Source organism: Ahaetulla prasina, chromosome 10, assembly GCF_028640845.1.
Source record: "Ahaetulla prasina isolate Xishuangbanna chromosome 10, ASM2864084v1, whole genome shotgun sequence".
Classification (NCBI taxonomy): Eukaryota; Metazoa; Chordata; class Lepidosauria; order Squamata; family Colubridae; genus Ahaetulla; species Ahaetulla prasina.
The window spans coordinates 29,823,577-29,840,649 of NC_080548.1; the positions used below are offsets into that span (position 1 = coordinate 29,823,577).

The 17,073-nt window shown below is 49.6% G+C and overlaps 1 protein-coding gene across 1 annotated transcript in view; it reads left to right on the plus strand.

The window, feature by feature from the left end:
* Nucleotides 1-15,622, plus strand: part of NECTIN2 (nectin cell adhesion molecule 2) — an 83,841-nt gene extending 68,219 nt beyond the window's left edge. Inside the window, exons 6-9 of the mRNA XM_058195694.1 lie at nt 8,540-8,684; nt 9,744-9,807; nt 10,783-10,890; nt 12,632-15,622. Coding sequence (XP_058051677.1) covers nt 8,540-8,684; nt 9,744-9,807; nt 10,783-10,890; nt 12,632-12,835 — 521 coding nt within the window. The 3' untranslated portion in view covers nt 12,836-15,622. The remainder of the gene's footprint in view (nt 1-8,539; nt 8,685-9,743; nt 9,808-10,782; nt 10,891-12,631) is intronic.
* Nucleotides 15,623-17,073: the final 1,451 nt, after the last annotated feature.

The window sequence follows — 17,073 nt, forward strand, 5'->3', positions numbered from 1 at the left end:
TTTCTTGTCTTCTTCTCCCTTTCTCCGAAACCCTTCCTCTTCCAAGAACGGCCAGGTTTCGCTCCCCTTCCTTCCTGCCCTCCCTCCCTCCGCCCCACCTGTCTGACTCACCCATCTGTTGGCTTCTCCCCGCGCCTCACCTAGCTCTCTGCCCCCCCCCCGAGTCCCTCCTGACTCTACTTCCCCAAAGCGTGTTTCCTAGGAACCACCTGACAGGAGTGGATTATCCGGGCAGATAAAGTGGATTAATCGCTCCGGTCTGGCTTGTTTGGCAACAACGGCGGTTTTATTTTCCTTCTGCAGCCAAAAGGCTTCCTTTCCATCGCGGCTCACCCAATGACTCCTCTGGGCAAGGAACCGGTTTGCCACGGCCTCGGCCTGCACTGCAGGGAGGCACGTCGGAGGAACGGTGACCCCTACGGAGGGGGCCAAAGCTTGGCGATAAAGAGAAGACGCCCCTCCCCCCCAATGTTTACTCGATTTACGTCCACATTGGAGCCCAAAACTTCCATGGCTAAGCAAGGCAGTTGTTAAAGTGAGCTTTTCTCCCACTTTTACGACCTTTCCTGCCACCGTCGGTAAGCGAATCGCTCAGTCGCACGGTCATTCAGCGACACTGGCTTCCCCGTTGACTTTGCTCGTCAGGAGGTCGCGGAAGGGGGTCATGTGACACACACACACACCCCCGGGACGCTGCAACCGTCATAAATATGAGTCGCCAAGCATCTGAATGTGGCTCACGTAACCCCCTGGGCTGCTGCTATGGATTGTACTAAGTGTGAAAAATGGAGAAAAGTCTCTCTTCCCCCCCCCCCCCGAGGTGCTTTCTGAGCTGGGTTGTTTTCCTGCAGACGTTTCGTTACCCAGCTAGGTACCATCATCAGTGCCAGTAGGTTTGTTCCAGTGGTGAAATTCTCATTTTTTAAATTACCGGTTCTGTGGGCGTGGCTTGGTGGACGTGGTGTGGCTTGGAGGGGTGTGGCTTGGTGGGCGTGGCAGGGGAAGGATACTGCAAAATCAAAATTTAATAAATAAATAAATTCCGTCCTCACTCCTGGAGGAAGGATATTGCAAAATCTCCACCCCACTCCAGGGGAAGGATATTGCAAAATCCCCATTCCCACCCCACTCCTGGAGGAAGGATGATTGGCCCCTCCCATAAGGCTTAAAAAGACCAGCAACGGTGTTTGGGCTCTTTGCCGGAAAGCAACGTTGATAGCTTCGTCTTGTTGCGTTTGTTTTATATCGGCGTCTTCTGAAAGTTTGCCAAGAAAGGCCTTTGGCAGTTTGCCTTAAATGGACCAACTTTCCGATAGGACTGAGGAATTTGTGTTGGGAGGAATTTGCTTTAATTTAGTTGGACTACGCGGAGAATGAAGTAGTTCCTCAGCTGTTCAAATAAAGTTTGTTTGTTTTTACGCTGACTGAGTTTCGTACTACGTACTTGGGCCTGGGTCGCAACACCAGGAAGCTTAAACCCCATCATTCCTTCGATTGACCTTGCTTCCTCTTGCAGGCCGAGAGATCAGACTCTGACGCATGATCTGATCTCGTCTCCTCCCAGATGGCCTTTGAGCTGGTTGAGTCACCTGTGCCAGCCTTGCCCTTTCAGCCCTCCTCCCTTCTCTCCTTCCCTTCTTTTCTTCCTTTCCTCTGCCCAGACGGGCGCGAGACTGGGGAGGGCATAACGCTGAAAGTCGACGATGAGGATCGAACAAGTAAAGGTGGGAAATGACATCACCGCCAATGCAGGTGTACGCGCACCTCTCCTTTGGGACCAGTTTGCCGGGGAGGACAAACCGGGAGAGACTGGAATACTGCATCCATTTTTGATCGCCACGATGTAAAAAAAAAAATGTGGAGACTCTAGAAAGAGTGCAGAGAAGAGCAACAAAGAAGATTAGGGGACTGGAGGCTAAAACATACGAAGAACGGCTGCAGGAACTCAGTATGTCTAGTTTAATGAAAACTAGGGGACTAGGGGAGACACGATAGCAGGGTTCCAATATTTGAGGGGCTGTCCCAAAGAAGAGGGGGGTCAGCCAGTCAGGGTCTGTTGGCGGTTCAGACCGGTTTAGGCGAACCTGTTGTTGCAACCTGTAGGTGGTTCCGGCCCACCTACCCGCTCCGGCCCAGATAGATGTGCAGTATGATGACATCCTAGATGGAGCCAGGGGTGGGTCAGTGAAGCCCCTCACACCTGTACGGCGATTCCCCTGATCTCGCAGGTTCGTAGCCCAGATGTGCAGGCCTGTCCGATTTTCCTTCATTTCTTGACTTGGGGGGGGGGGAAATAGGCGAATCCTTCCTCTACCAAAGGAAGCAATTATTTCTCCACCTGTCTTCCGCCGTTCCTTTTCCCCCATTCTCTTCCTTATTCGGGATCCCTAACCGGCCCAGCTTCTTGGCATTCGAGCCGGCGTCGGAAAGAATTCCATCGGAAACCTTCCTCTCGAAGCTAAAAATAAGAATTTTGGAGCTGCTTGCGAGAGAGGCCACTTGTTCCCAGCGCCTCCATGCATAATGTATAAGGCCATGTGTGTAATTATGGCTTTTTTCCCCGGGAGGGCTGCGGGGGGGGGCTGGGCTGAGGGTGGGGGGAATCTGTTGCTGGGATGAACATGCCAAGCTGGCAAGCAGTCGGATGGCGCAGGAAAGGTGGCCTTTCAATTTCCAGGTGTGCCAGGTGGCAGCTGCCGAAACTCTTCGCACGCAAAGGGGAAGTTTGGATTGGAACTCGGGGCGCTGGTCCTTGCCCTTGGTTGGTTTTCTGGGGCCTGGATGAGTGAAAGGAAACGGGATATGAAATAACAGACTTCGGTTATTTAGAGTTGTTTCACAGGTGTTCCTGCACCTGGTCGGGTGGTTAAGGCGTCAGGTTGAAAGCGGGAGAGGGGGAGTTCTAGTACTGCCATAGACCATAAAAGCTGGCTGGGTGATTTGGGGCTAATCACCAGGAGACTGGGAGTTCTAGCCCTGCCTTAGCCATGAAAGCTAGCTAGGTGACCTTGAGCCAATTATCAGGAGACATTGAGTTCTAGTCCCACTTAGGCATGAAAGACAGCTGGATGACTTTGGGCCAATCACCAGGAGATAGTGAGTTCTAGTCCCACCTCAGGCAGAAAAGCCGGCGGGGTGACTTTGGGCCAATCACCAGGAGACGGTGAGTTCTAGTCCCTCCATAGGCACAAAAACCAGCCGGGTGATCTTGGGCCAATCATCAGGAGACAGGGAGTTCTAGCTTCGCATGAAAACCAATTGGGTGGCTTCGGGCCAATCACCAGGAGACGGTGAGTTCTAGTCCCGCCCTTGACATGAAAAATGACTTGGCAACTTTGGGTGAATCACCTGGACTCGGAGAGTTCTAGTCCCATTTTAGGCATGAAAGCCGGCTGTGTGCTTTTGGGCCAATCACCAGGAGTCGGAGAGTTCTAGTCCTACCTCAGGCAGAAAAGCCGACTGGGTGATTTTGGGCCAATCATCGGGAGACAGTGAATTCTAGTCCCACTTAGGCATGAAAGCCAGCTGGGTGACTTTAGGCCAATCCCTCCCTCTCAGCCCAGCCCACCCCACAGGGTTGTTGTTGTGGGAAAAACAGGAAGAGGAAGCTGTGTCGGCTACGTTTCGCCGCCTTATTTATAAAAACAATAAAGGCCGGATGCAAATAATAAACAATAAACAAACAAACAACATCCTGTTCTGTAGGCATTCCCCACTGTGTGTACCAAGCCCAGGTGGGCAGTTCAGGTGAGGTCCTTATCTCCCAACATGGCGCCCTCCTTAAGAACATCTGCGGATTTCCAAACCAGCAGAGAAGGATCACGGCCCTGTTGCAAACACTTAAGAACCGGAAAAGCTACCCTGGTTTTATTTAAGGCAGCTTTCTCCCAACTGAGTCCCTCCAGATGCAGTCCGGGCAGTGCGGTGGGAGGGGTGGGCGGCGTTTGCACATCTGGAGATCAACCAAATAGCTCGGTCGCCAGACCCTGCTGTTTTTCCTACAGCAGGCTGGCAAGGCTGGAGATCTTGATGGCGAAGAAGCAGCAGCCCCAAGCCAATAATGGCTAACCTTTTTGCCGTCGCGTGCCAAAAACGGGAGGAGCGTGGCGGGGTCGCGTGCGCAGATGCCCACACCCATAATTCAATGCGGCCCCCCCCCTCCCCGTGCATGCGTGCACGACCCCCCACGCTCCCCACGCTTTTGGTACACCATGGCACGGTGGGCCTAGTAAGCCCGTTTTTCGCCCTCTCCAGGCTCCAGAGCCTTTCTTGGAGCCTGGGGCGGGTTAAAACGGCCTTCCCCACTCCCCAGAGGCCCTCCGGAGGCCGAAAACAGCCCGTTTCCCAACTTCCGGTGGGCCCGGAAGGCCCTAAAATTAGCTGGCTGGCACGCGCATGCGCGCTGGAGCTGAGCTAGGGCAACGCTCGCGTGCCCACGGATATGGCTTTGCTTGCCACCTGTGGCATGCGTTCCATAGGCTGTGGCAGAGAGATCAAAAGACAAAATCCCAGCATTCATTCTTCTGAGTCGTACGTTTTATCTTCTTCCCGCTTGGAAATTAAACTCCGATGAAAGCCGATCATTGCGACCGTGGGTTCATTGCGTTTTCGTGTATCCCTCTCCTGCGCATAATAGACTTAAACTTAGAATAAACCTGCGTTGTCACTTCGAATGTACACTAATCGGCGTGCATTAAAATGGAATTTCGTGGCATACAGCTCTCAGAGGGTCTCCGATATACGCTACATAACCGTGACAATATAAATAAATGAAAAAATTACGCATATGCCCACATGTATTGTATGACCCGGAGAAACAACACAGTCTAGTTTGGATGCATACATGTACATGGTGAGAAAAAAACGAATCTTGAGCATTTACCAGACAGATTGCATAGGGCAGTAGTCTCCAACCTTGGCAACTTTAAGGCTTGTGGACTTCAACTCCCAGAGTTCTCTCTTTTAGAGCCAAGCTGGCTGAGGAACTCTGGGAGTTGAAGTCCACAAGTCTTAAAGTTGCCAAGGTTAGAGACCCCTGGCACAGGGAACAAAGCTGTTACAGAATCTGATAGCCCTGCTAGAAATACTCCGAAACCTCCTCCCAGAGGGGAGCAAAGAAACAGACCATGAAGTGGGTGTGTGGGGTCTCAACTTACGACAGTTCGTTTAGTGACCGCCAAAGTTACAAGGGCCGCGGTGTGGCTCAGGCTGTAAGAAGCCTGTTATTAAAACACAGCTGCCTGCAATTACTGCAGGTTCTAGTCCCACCAGGTCCAAGGTTGACTCAGCCTTCCATCCTTTATAAGGTAGGTAAAATGAGGACCCAGATTGTTGGGGGGGCAATAAGTTGACTTTGTAAATATACAAATAGAATGAGACTATTGCCTTACACACTGTAAGCTGCCCTGAGTCTTCGGAGAAGGGCGGGATATAAATGTAAATAAATAAAATAAAATAAAAATAAACAATAGCACTGGAAAAAAAGCAACCTACAACCGTTTTCCCCAGTTACGACCTTTGCAGCTTCCCCCATGGTCACAATTCAGAGGCTTGGCAACTGGTTCATACTTACGACGGTTGTCATGGGATCCCCTTTTGCAACCTTCCGACGAGCCAAGTCAACAGGAGAAAGCCAGATTTCACTTAACAACCGCGGGACCCACTAACTTTACCGAGTGCAGTGATTCACTTAGCAGCTGGTGGCAACGAAGGTCATAAAATGGAGCAAACCTCACTTGACAAACGCCTCCCTTTGGGCTCAAAGGGAAATGGGCTCAATTGCGGTCGTAATACGTTCCGTTCCTGCCAATCTTGGAAAGAGGCCAAGAACTAAACTTGAAACCCTATTTCCTGATAGCTGGGAAACTGATCTGTGCTTTCTGAGTATGCCTCCCCTGCCGACGTGTGTCTTAAGGACTAGAAACTTGATTTCAATAAAGGAAAAATGAAAGCTTAGGGTTTTGGGTTTTTTTTTTTTATTGCATGTTAACCTCTGTGTCCAGCACCAATGCTGGCTCGTGCGTGGTGCAGTTGCTTAGAAACTAGGAAACCCGATTCATTCTGAATTCCCAAAGAGCCTTGCCTATCGTATTCCAGAACGGTTATCTGTATTCACTTAGGGAATTCCCATTCTCACTGCCAGCCAGCCAGATGTTCCCAAGGCCCAGCAGTTGAAGATGTAAGAGGATGCAGCCCATAAAAACCATATCTTCCCTGCTGTGCCCACTCTCTCTCTTCTTCCCTATTTGCAAAGCGGCGAATAATAGACAATTTGATATATATTCAAGGCAGGTTCAACCAGAAAGAACTCTGCTGGGAACTAAGCTGAAAGGTTGGCATGCAGAGCTGAAGCGCCATCTAGTGGCTGGAAGTGCAAAAGGCGAGCTTTTTGCACTTTTAAGGTGGGTGGACTTCAAGTCCCAGAATTCCCCGGCCAGCTTTTTTTTTCTCAACCTTGGCCACTTTTAAGATGGGTGGACTTCAACTCCCAGAATTCCCCGGCCAGCGTTTTTTTTCTCAACCTTGGCCACTTTTAAGATGGGTGGACTTCAACTCCCAGAATTCCCCGGCCAGCGTTTTTTTTCTCAACCTTGGCCACTGTTAAGATGGGTGGACTTCAACTCCCAGAATTCCCCGGGCAGCGGTTTTTTTCTCAACCTTGGCCACTTTTAAGATGGGTGGACTTCAACTCCCAGAATTCCCTGGCCAGCGGTTTTTTTCTCAACCTTGGCCACTTTTAAGATGGGTGGACTTCAACTCCCAGAATTCCCTGGCCAGCATTTTTTTCTCAACCTTGGCCACTTTTAAGATGGGTGGACTTCAACTCCCAGAATTCCCTGGCCAGCATTGTTTTTTCCCTCAACCTTGGCTACTTTTAAGATGGGTGGACTTCAACTCCCAGAATTCCCCGGCCAGAATTTTTTTCTCAACCTTGGCCACTTTTAAGATGGGTCGACTTCAACTCCCAGAATTCCCCGGCCAGCGGTTTTTTTCTCAACCTTGGCCACTTTTAAGATGGGTGGACTTCAACTCCCAGAATTCCCCGGCCAGCGGTTTTTTTCTCAACCTTGGCCACTTTTAAGATGGGTGGACTTCAACTCCCAGAATTCCCTGACCAGCATTGTTTTTTCCCTCAACCTTGGCCACTTTTAAGATGGGTGGACTTCAACTCCCAGAATTCCCCGGCCAGAATTTTTTTCTCAACCTTGGCCACTTTTAAGTTGGGTGGACTTCAACTCCCAGAATTCCCCAGCCAGCATTGTTTTTTTCCTCAACCTTGCAACCAGCATAGCTCGCTGGGGAATTCTGGGAGTTGAAGTCCACCCCCTTCTTAAAGTGGCTGGAAAAAACACTCATTGAAATTATATCCTCACTGGAAGTTTTTAAGACGAGATTAGACAGCCATGTGCCTGAAATGGTATACGGTCTCCTGCTCGAGCCGGGGGTTGGACTAGAAGACCTCTAAGGTCCCTTGCTACTCTGTTATTCTGAGATGCCAAGAATATCTGAGATCACCCAACGTGTTTGGCTATGAATCAAACACGCTTCGTGAGGGCTGAACAGTGAAGAAACAGGCGGAAATATTTTGCATGACAGCTCAATACTCGGGAAAGGAAAGAATGAACTAATCAAATTAAGAAAGCCGCCCAATTTAATTGACTCTGGGCGATGCCAGATAAAACAATCTGCAGGCAGATGTGAACCCTGATAAATCTAGAATTCGGGGAAACTGAGGCAGACTCCTTAATGGACAGCAGAGGTGAGACATTGTGAGTGTGTTGGGGGTGAGAAGGAGATATTCTGGTGGGGAGGGACCCGTTACAGGTAGTCCTCCACTTCCAACACTTCATTTAGTGACCAAAGGGACAACAGGACTGGAAAAAAAAGTGACTTATGACCAGTATTCGCACTTATGACCGTTGCAGCATTCCAATCAAAATTCAGACACTTGGCAACTATTTATGACAGGTTGCAATGTCCCAGGGTCATCTGATCCCCTTTTGCGACCTTCCCCCAAGTCATGGGATGGGGAGGGAAGCCAGATTCACTTAACGACCGTCTTACTAACTTAGCCCCAGCGGTGATTCGCCTGACCGCTGTGGCAAGAAATGTTCGTAAAACGGAACAACGCTCACTTAACGACCAACTGTCTCGCCTAGCAACATAAACGTCGGGCTCAATTGTGGTCATAAGTCGAGGACCACCTGAAGATGGGACGGTTTCAAGAAAAGTAATCCTCTAGTTACAACTGTCAACAGAGCTTGCCCATTGCGGTTATAAAAAGGGATCAGCCCACGTGACTGGCTTGGATTTTATCACGTTTGTTCTGGCAGTCATTAAGCAACGGACGTGGCTGCAAAGCTGGACGTGGCTCACTTAACGACCGCATCACTTAGCAACAACATGTTCCCAATTGTGGTCGTAAGTCGGGGACCAAATGTAACATGCTAAGTATAGGTCCCAGGCTCCCTGTTGGATGAACCTTTGAGCAGAATTGGGTTCTCTTTTACTGAGCTTACGTTTTTATTCCCTTGTCCAGAGAAGCCGAACCAGGTGGGCGCAGCCACCACAGGGGGCATCATCGGAGGCCTGATAGCCACCATCGTGGCCTTGGCGGTGTTGGCCACCGGAATCCTGATCTGTCGGCAGCAGCAAAAGAACCGGATGGATCCCGAGGAGGAGGGGTAAGTGACCCAGTTGGCTCTGGGGAAGCCAGGAAGAGCGGGGTAGTGGGGGCTAGGGGAGGGAGAGGACACCCACCCACCCTGAATTTCCTCGCAGTGGGAACAGGTCTCATTCAGTCAAAGATTGCATTGCTATAGCATCTTTATGACTTGTGGACTTCAGCTCCCAGAATTCCTGAGCCAGCATGGCTGGCTCAGGAATTCTGGGAGTTGAAGTCCACAGGTCATAAAGAGGCCATCACTGCCCATTCCCAGTTGGCTCAGGAATTCTGGGAGTTGAAGTCCACAGGTCATAAAGAGGCCATCACTGCCCATTCCCAGTTGGCTCAGGAATTCTGGGAGTTGAAGTCCACAGGTCATAAAGAGGCCATCACTGCCCATTCCCAGTTGGCTCAGGAATTCTGGGAGTTGAAGTCCACAGGTCATAAAGAGGCCATCACTGCCCATTCTCAGTTGGCTCGGGAATTCTGGGAGCTGAAGTCCACAGGTTGTAAAGTTGCCACTTTCCCACTCCTGGCCTAAACCCTGGAGTGGAGCTGCCTAATGTGAGTGGGTGGGGCTTCAGCTGTAAACAGGAGGGGTGGAGCCAAAAGGAGGCGGGGCAACTCTTGCATCCTCCCAATTAAAACCCCAAAGGCTCAGATAAGTGGGGGAAGATCTGAGATCCCCCCCCCCATTCTCACGTCCCCCCTCCCCGCCCCCCCCGCCCCCGATTAAAAATACATCCATCTCTGACTCTTAACTATGGTGAAGATGCTGGACTGTCACTAGGGAGAGTTTTTTCAGTCACACAAACCCCCTGGGTGACTTTGAGCCAGGTGCTCTCTCGTCTCATCCTACCTGACAGGGTTGTTGGGAAGATGAACGGCAGGAAGCAGCCCTTTGAAGCTCCTGAAGGAAGAAAGGCAGCACAGAAACCTAAAACGTGAATTGATGAAAGCGAGGCTGCCCAGATCCCCTCCCCACACCCACACAGCCCGCCCCCCTCACACAGTTGTGTGAAATCAGACACTCCAATCTCAACCCCACTCAATCAGTTGTTTCTTGTTGTCTCTTCAGTTTGGAAGGACCCCCAGCGTACAAGCCGCCCCCTCCTTGCCAACTGTCGGAAGAAACAGAGCCGGTAAGTATCAACCCTGCTTCCAGCGTGGTCTGCAGGCATCTGCTTTCGGAATAACGAGAGTCGGAAGGGACCTTGGAGGTCTTCTAGTCCAACCCCCTGCACAAGCAGAAATCTCTATACCATTTCAGACAAAGGGTCGTCCAGTCTCTTCTTAAAAACCTCCAGCGACGGAGCACCCACAACTTCTGGTGGCAAGCGGTTCCACTGGTTAATTGCCCTCGCTGTTAGGAACCGTCCGTGGCTTCTTGTCCTGCCTTCTGGTGCTTTGGAAAATAGGTTAAGCCCCCTCTTCTATGTGGCAGACCCTCAAATATTGGGGCACTGCTATCATGTGCCCCCTAGTTCTTCTTTTTTGTTAAAAGTAGACATACCCAATTCATATAAAATTCCGACACTTGGCCACGGACTCATCTTTATGACGGTCGCAGTGTCCCGGGGAGGGTCACGGGATCCCCTTTTGCGACCTCCTGACAAGCAAAGTCAATTCACAACCACGTTACTCACTTAACAACCGCCATGATTCGCATAACGATATTGGCCCAAAAAAACAATTCATGAAACGGGACAAATGTCTCACTTAACCGCAGACATTCTGGGCTCGATTGTGGGTTGTTAAGTCAAGGACTACCTGTAGTTTAGTATCAGGGGGTCTCCAACCTCGGCCACTTTAAGACTTGTGGACTTCAGCTCCCAGAATCCCCCAGCCAGCTGAGGAATTCTGGGAGTTGAAGCCCACAAGTCTTAAAGTGGCCAAGGTTGGAGACCCCTGGTTTAGTTTGCACCTCATACAATGAAATTAAATGCCATCTTCAGTGTACATTATAAATGTAATCATGACTGTAAAATCCCTCCTTGGAAGTGATGTGATAAGGTGCAAGGCAGGGACTTCTGCCCGTCGGACTCTCCGAAGCAAAGCGGTACCCTGACAGCGTAGGTGCGATCCTGCCTTTTTACCACCTGTCCGGTTTATTCCAGGTTGCTAACGCCGCTGGGGCTGAAAGCCTTCCATTCAAAGCTCCCTACTATGAGCCCAATGCCACCGACAATTTCTTTGGAGGGGTCGGTGCCACCGCCACGAAAGAGGTGAGGGGGAAGCTGGTGAACAAATCGTATCTGAAACGGGGTTTATCAATGCGGGCAAGCTGGGTGGGCATTACGCCGAGAATCTTTACGTCAAGGGCTACGTAAGCGTAGCCTGTCGTGTCCCACTCCTCCGCTGACGGCCGGGTCAGGGAAATCCGAATCAGGCGTGCCTCTGCAGCTCTGCCAAAGTCCTAGCAAAGTCCTCAGGGCAGGCAGGAGACCAGAAAGTGACTTCAGCAAGATATGTTTAGACTTTGCCTGACTCAGAGAATGCCAGAAAGCAGGTCCTTTATATAGGCCATGGGGTGTGGCTCCATGACTCAGCACTTATCCAGGCCTGCCCCTCTCTTCCTTCTGACGCCGCCACCTATCAATTCTTCTGAAGCGAGGGTCACTCCAGTCGGCAGCTGTTGGTAATTGACCTCCCTCAGGCTCACATGCTGTGGAGGAGGGGGAGGGGTCTAGTTGCTCCGTTTGCCTGGGCATGGAGCCAGGGCTGGGGGCTGGAGGCGCTTCCTCCTCCTCAGCCTGTCTGGGCATGGAGCCAGGGCTGGGGCCGGGAGGCATACTAGGACATTCCTCCATGTTCGGAAGCAGATAAGAAGGCCCCGGCTGCGGTGAGAGCGGGCAAGACACAACATAGCCCTTCCAAATTTCATCTTGCGCATCAGAAATCAAGTCCTCAAAAGCATGGGCAGTCAGGGATGCGCCGCGTGAGAATTTGGAGACCCCTGGTTGCCTTTTTTTCCTTACATGATGCAAGTTTCTAGTCCTCATGACGGGGGGAAAGAAGATCTACCAAGTATGTAGAGGCTGTAGGAGGCTTATTTTACTTTCTGAAGTTCAGGCCAGGCCACTGTGGGGCTGGGCAGGTGTTCACACACAACGCACTCTGACTTTGTTAAAATGTGACTGGGTACTTTGTAGTTCAGTGCAATGCGCAAAACCTCTACCGTTGTCTTAGGAGGTTGTGCGAACCAGGACAAATATAGTCGGGTCAGGCATAGGCTCTTCTGGGAGTCGTGGGAAATGTTCTGGCCTAAAAGCCAGGTGCCTGTGAGTTCTAGTCCCGCCTTAGCCTGAAAGCCAGCTGGGGGACTTTGGGCCAATCACTAGGAGACAGTGAGTTCTAGTTCTGTCTTACCCCTCAAAGCCAGCTAGGGGACGCTCCCTCTCTCTCTCTCTCTCAGGCCAACCCACCTCACAGGGCTGTTGTTGCAGGGGGAGGGGAGGAAGAGGCGGAGTAAGGGGTATTTGGTATTTCCTCCGCCTTGAATTACTTATAAGATAAAGGCGGGATAAGAAAAAAAAAATCTAAGAAATAAATAATCAAATGTCAGGTTGTGGGAACGTAGCCTCCGAATGGCTTCATCTTCACAGTTGCTACAAACAGCAGTGCCACCCTGTTGCCCGTCGTTAGTAGGACTGCATTATAGTCCCGGTTAGTGACCGCCTCCCCCAGTGATGGGTTTCAAAAATTTTTTACTACCGGTTCTGTGGGTGTGGCTTGGTGGGCGTGGCAGGGGAAGGATACTGTAAAATCTCCATTCCCACCCCACTCCAGGGGAAGGTTGCAGCAAAATCCCCATTTCCTCCCGATCAGCTGGGACTTGGGAGGCAGAGAACAGATGGGGGGCAGGGGCCGGTCAGAATTTGTGCTACCGGTTCTCCAGAGCTGGTCCGAACCTGCTGACACCCGCCTCTGGCCTCCCCTCTCCCTCTTCCCTCGCCCTTTCTGCAGGAGGTTCCGCGATACCACGAGCTGCCAACGCTGGAGGAACGAGAGGCGGCTGGCGAGGCCGGCCCCAGTCTGGAAGATGAATATTTAGACCAGATCAACCCCATTTACGATGCCCTCTCTTTTGCGGCCACGGAGGAAGACGAGGCGTTGACATCCCTGCCCACCGATAAGGCCTTCGTCATGTCCAGAGCCATGTATGTCTAAATCGACCGGCTAATCTCAACGGCCACAGTCCCAAAAAAACAACAACGGGATGCTGCTAAAAAGATATCCTGTGTTATTCCGGGAGAGAAGCGGTTTCTTTCTCCATCATATCCTCTTAGGTACCCATCTCCGTCTCCTGGACCTTCCAGCTTTCACCTGTGCCTTAAGTGGGCACGACCCTATCTCGCTCAGAAGGGTTTTTCACTACTTTGTGCCTTCCACTTCAATCCAGTATCTCTTCCGGTACTTTGACAAATCTCTCTGCTTTTGACTTCTTGGACTTTCGGTTGCGGGGATCGTTCCTGGAGAGGGCTCCAGGGCTGAGATCTAGTAGATCTTCCAACCGACCTGTGCTGCTTTTAAAAAAAACCACAAGGATGTTGCCATCCGGGGAATGTAGTCGAATGCTTGTGAAATCTGTTTACAGTGAGGTAGAAGCGCTCTCTCGGTTACGTACTGTGGGGCTGTACCCTGTAAGTGCCTTGCACCTTCACCTCAATTGTGGGGGGGGTTTGTCTCCCATCTCCCCCAGATTTCATCCCCTACCATGAGGCTCCAGGCAATCTTGTTCAAAGGTTCACAGGAGCCAGCCTCAACTAATTCTGGACTCTGGATGCTCTGAATCGCAGGGGTGGGGTGGGGGTTGTTTTGTTTTTATTTGCATTTATATCCCGCCCTTCTCCGAAGACTCAGGGTGGCTTACACTATGTTAAGCAATAGTCTTCATCCATTTGTATATTATATACAAAGTCAACTTTTATTGCCCCCAACAATCTGGGTCCTCATTTTACCTACTTTATAAAGGATGGAAGGCTGAGTCAACCTTGGGCCTGGTGGGACTTGAACCTGCAGTAATTGCAAGCAGCTGTGTTTTAAAACAGACTGTCTTAACAGTCTGAGCCACCAGAGGGTTGAGCAAAACGTCTTTAAATGTTGCTCGGACCGCAACGGGTATCGTGGTTCTTCCCCCCCCCCCCACAATCTGTGTAAAAGATGGCTCAGTTAAACCTAACTCTTGAACCCTTCAAAAAACTTTTTTAAAAAAAGTAATATGCAGAAAGCCAAACCCGAGAGCAGATATAAAGATTGGGCCTTTCCAGCGTTATAAGCTGACCATGCAGGGAGAACTTCCAAAAAAGGGAAACAGATGGATTGATGGAATTCTGAAATGAATCATGCAGAAATAGCTTTGCTTATTAATCATGCCCCTAATTCCACAACATCGCATGGAAGATGTTTCTTGTGACCCAGGCCCAAGTAGGTAGGAGGAAACTCAGTCAGTGTAAAAACAAACAAACTTTATTCGAACAGCTGAGAATTACTTCATTCTCAGTGTAGTTCAACTAAATTAAAGCAAATTCCTCTCAACACAAATTCCTCAGTCCTATCGCAAACCTTGGTCTTAATTAGGCAAACTGCCAAAGGCCTTTCTTGGCAAACGTTCAGAAGACACCGATACAAAATAAATGCAAGAAGACGAAGCTACCAACGTTGTTTTCCAGCAGAGCCCAGATGCCGTTGCTGGTCTTTTAAGCCTTATGGGAGGGGCCAGTCATCTCATGGCCCTACTCCCGAGTCGTCCTCTTTGCTTGAGCTGCTCTTGCCTTCTGGCAGCTCTTCTCATGCGTGCATTAGGAACAGGCTCCTCCTGTTCCTCTGCCTCACTACTGTCAGCCTCTGGAGGCTCCGGTGTCCGCACATCACTCCCCGATGGCCCTGGCCCCATCTCTGCCTCTGACGCAGAGCCCTCATCCGGGCCTTCCCCAGCCTCCAGGACTGGCCCACGCTCTTCCTCAGCCTCATCGCTGTCCGACTCCATTGCCAGCTCCGCAGGCTGCTGGCGGACCACAACAATGTTCTAGTTTGTAGTAGGCTAAAAGCACAATTAAACTCGGCTAGGGAAAGGCTTACCCTAAAGATGCAGCTTTGAAAACATTTCCTTGGAGGCACCAGCATATACACTCCTCAAATCGTTGGGAATTATTAACCAGGTAGTAAGGTTGCCTGTGTATTGCACAAAAGTGGCCAAAACACACACACACACAAAACCCCATGGGATTGGTACGCTGACACTTGTAAGGCACTGAGTCTGACCTGAATGGTCCCTCCCTGTGTTTCCAGCGGGAGAGCCTTCCCGAGTTTCTAAATGGAGACCTTGCTCCATTTAGTAAAATTGGGTGTGCCAAACTGTTCCTGCCTTTGTACTTTTTTTTATTTTTTTTAGCATTCCGACACAGGCTCCGGTCATTACTTGAATTGTGATTTTTACATCCCCAGATCTTCGGTTCTGCTCCGTTAACACTCTAATCCTTTTGGGTTCCTGACCTGAAAATGTGAAAGTTTTTTGTTTTTCCCGATCGCTGTTCTTGAGTTGGATGTTTTTAAAACTACATTTTAAAATAAATGAATTTTTAAAAATGAGTCGATTTACCATTCCAAGGCAAAGGCTTCTTACGCTCTGCCACTGCTGCTGGGTTGTTTTTTTTCTTCCTAGATGCGGGTACCAATTGGCACTGTGGGATTTTTTTTAATTGTGTTTATGATTTTGTTGTCATAGCTGTTGCTCACCTATCCTGGTAACAAGACCTGCATCTCAGGGTCAACGGGAGGGAACAATTGTCGCACACAAGCACACTAATGCCTTATTTTTTCCCCCTCTGCTATCTTTTATGTGCCTCGATTTGACACTCTTGAGCTGTTGAATTTCAGCAGGGATGCAGAGGGAAATTTTTATACTCCGGATGGATGTTTGTTAAAAAAATAAATAAATACAATTTTCCAAATCTACTGTGGCTGTCATGTGTTCTGTTGATGGGGAAAGGAAGCAAAATGTCCACTTTTTAGCTTTGTAAGTCTTTCCGAACTTGATGCCTTCCAGATGTGGGACTCCAATTCCCAAACTGCTCAGCCAGCAGGTTCATTGTACTTGTAGTCCGATGCTTCAGGAGGATTTGGGAAGAATGATAGCTGGCAACCTTGAGGGGCCAAAAATGCTGTTCTTGGTGCATTTTGCCTTAACTTCAGGGAAAGCAGGATATATGCAGATGTATGTGCTCTAAGCCTGGGGAAATTATTATATTGAAAACACACAGATGCAAGAAGCAACTTCAGAAGTAGGTGGATATTTTGGAACAGCAACTCTGTGCAGAATAAAAGAATTGGAAGGGACCTTGGAGGTCTTCTAGTCCAACCCCCTGCTCAAGCAGGAGACCTATGCCAGTGATGGCGAACCTTTTAGACACTGAAACTGCATGCACGGGCATGCTCAAATTGAAAGGCAGGCACGCTTGTGCGGGCTTGCGCACCATGGACCAGAAGAGCAGCTAGCCAGTGGGAGGCAGAGCATCCCAACCCCGGCAGTGCAGCAAGAGGTAAGAAATTTTTCTTTCGTGAGCTTCTGTTCCGTCGTTTGCAGGGAAACAGAAGCTCACGAAAGAAACACCATGGAGATCTGACCTCTGCGTGTGCCAGCAGACAGAGCTCTGCATGCCACCTCTGGCACACGTGGTATAGAATTTTATTGGCCAAGTGTGATTGGACACACAAGGAATTTGTCTTGGTGCATATGCTCTCAGTGTACATAAAAGAAAAGATACATTCATCAAGGTACAACATTTACAACACAAATGATGGTCAATATATCAATCATAAGGATTGCCAGCAACAAAGTTACAGTCATACAGTCATAAGTGGAAAGAGATTGGTGATGGGAACGATGAGAAGATTAATAGTAGTGCAGATTTAGTAAATAGTTTGACAGTGTTGAGGGAATTATTTGTTTAGCAGAGTGATGGCCTTCGGGAAAAAACTGTCCTTGTGTCTAGTTGTTCTGGTGTGCAGTGCTCTATAGCGTCATTTTGTATTTTATCTCCGGCTGTACACCACCCTGAGTCCTTCGGGAGAAGGGCGGTATAAAAATTCAATAAATAATAATAATAATAATAATAAACAGTTTATGTCCAGGATGCGATGGGTCTGTAAATATTTTCACGGCCCTCTTCTTGATTCGTGCAGTATACAGGTCCTCAATGGAAGGTAGCAATTATTTCTTCTGCAGTTCTAATTATCCTCTGAAGTCTGTGTCTTTCTTGTTGGGTTGCAGAACCGAACCAGACAGTTGTACCACGGCCAGATACCATTCAAGACAAATGGTTGTCCAACATCTTCTTAAAAACGTCCAGCGATGGAGCATTCACAACTTCTGGAGGCAAATTGTTCCATTGATTAGTTTTTCTGAC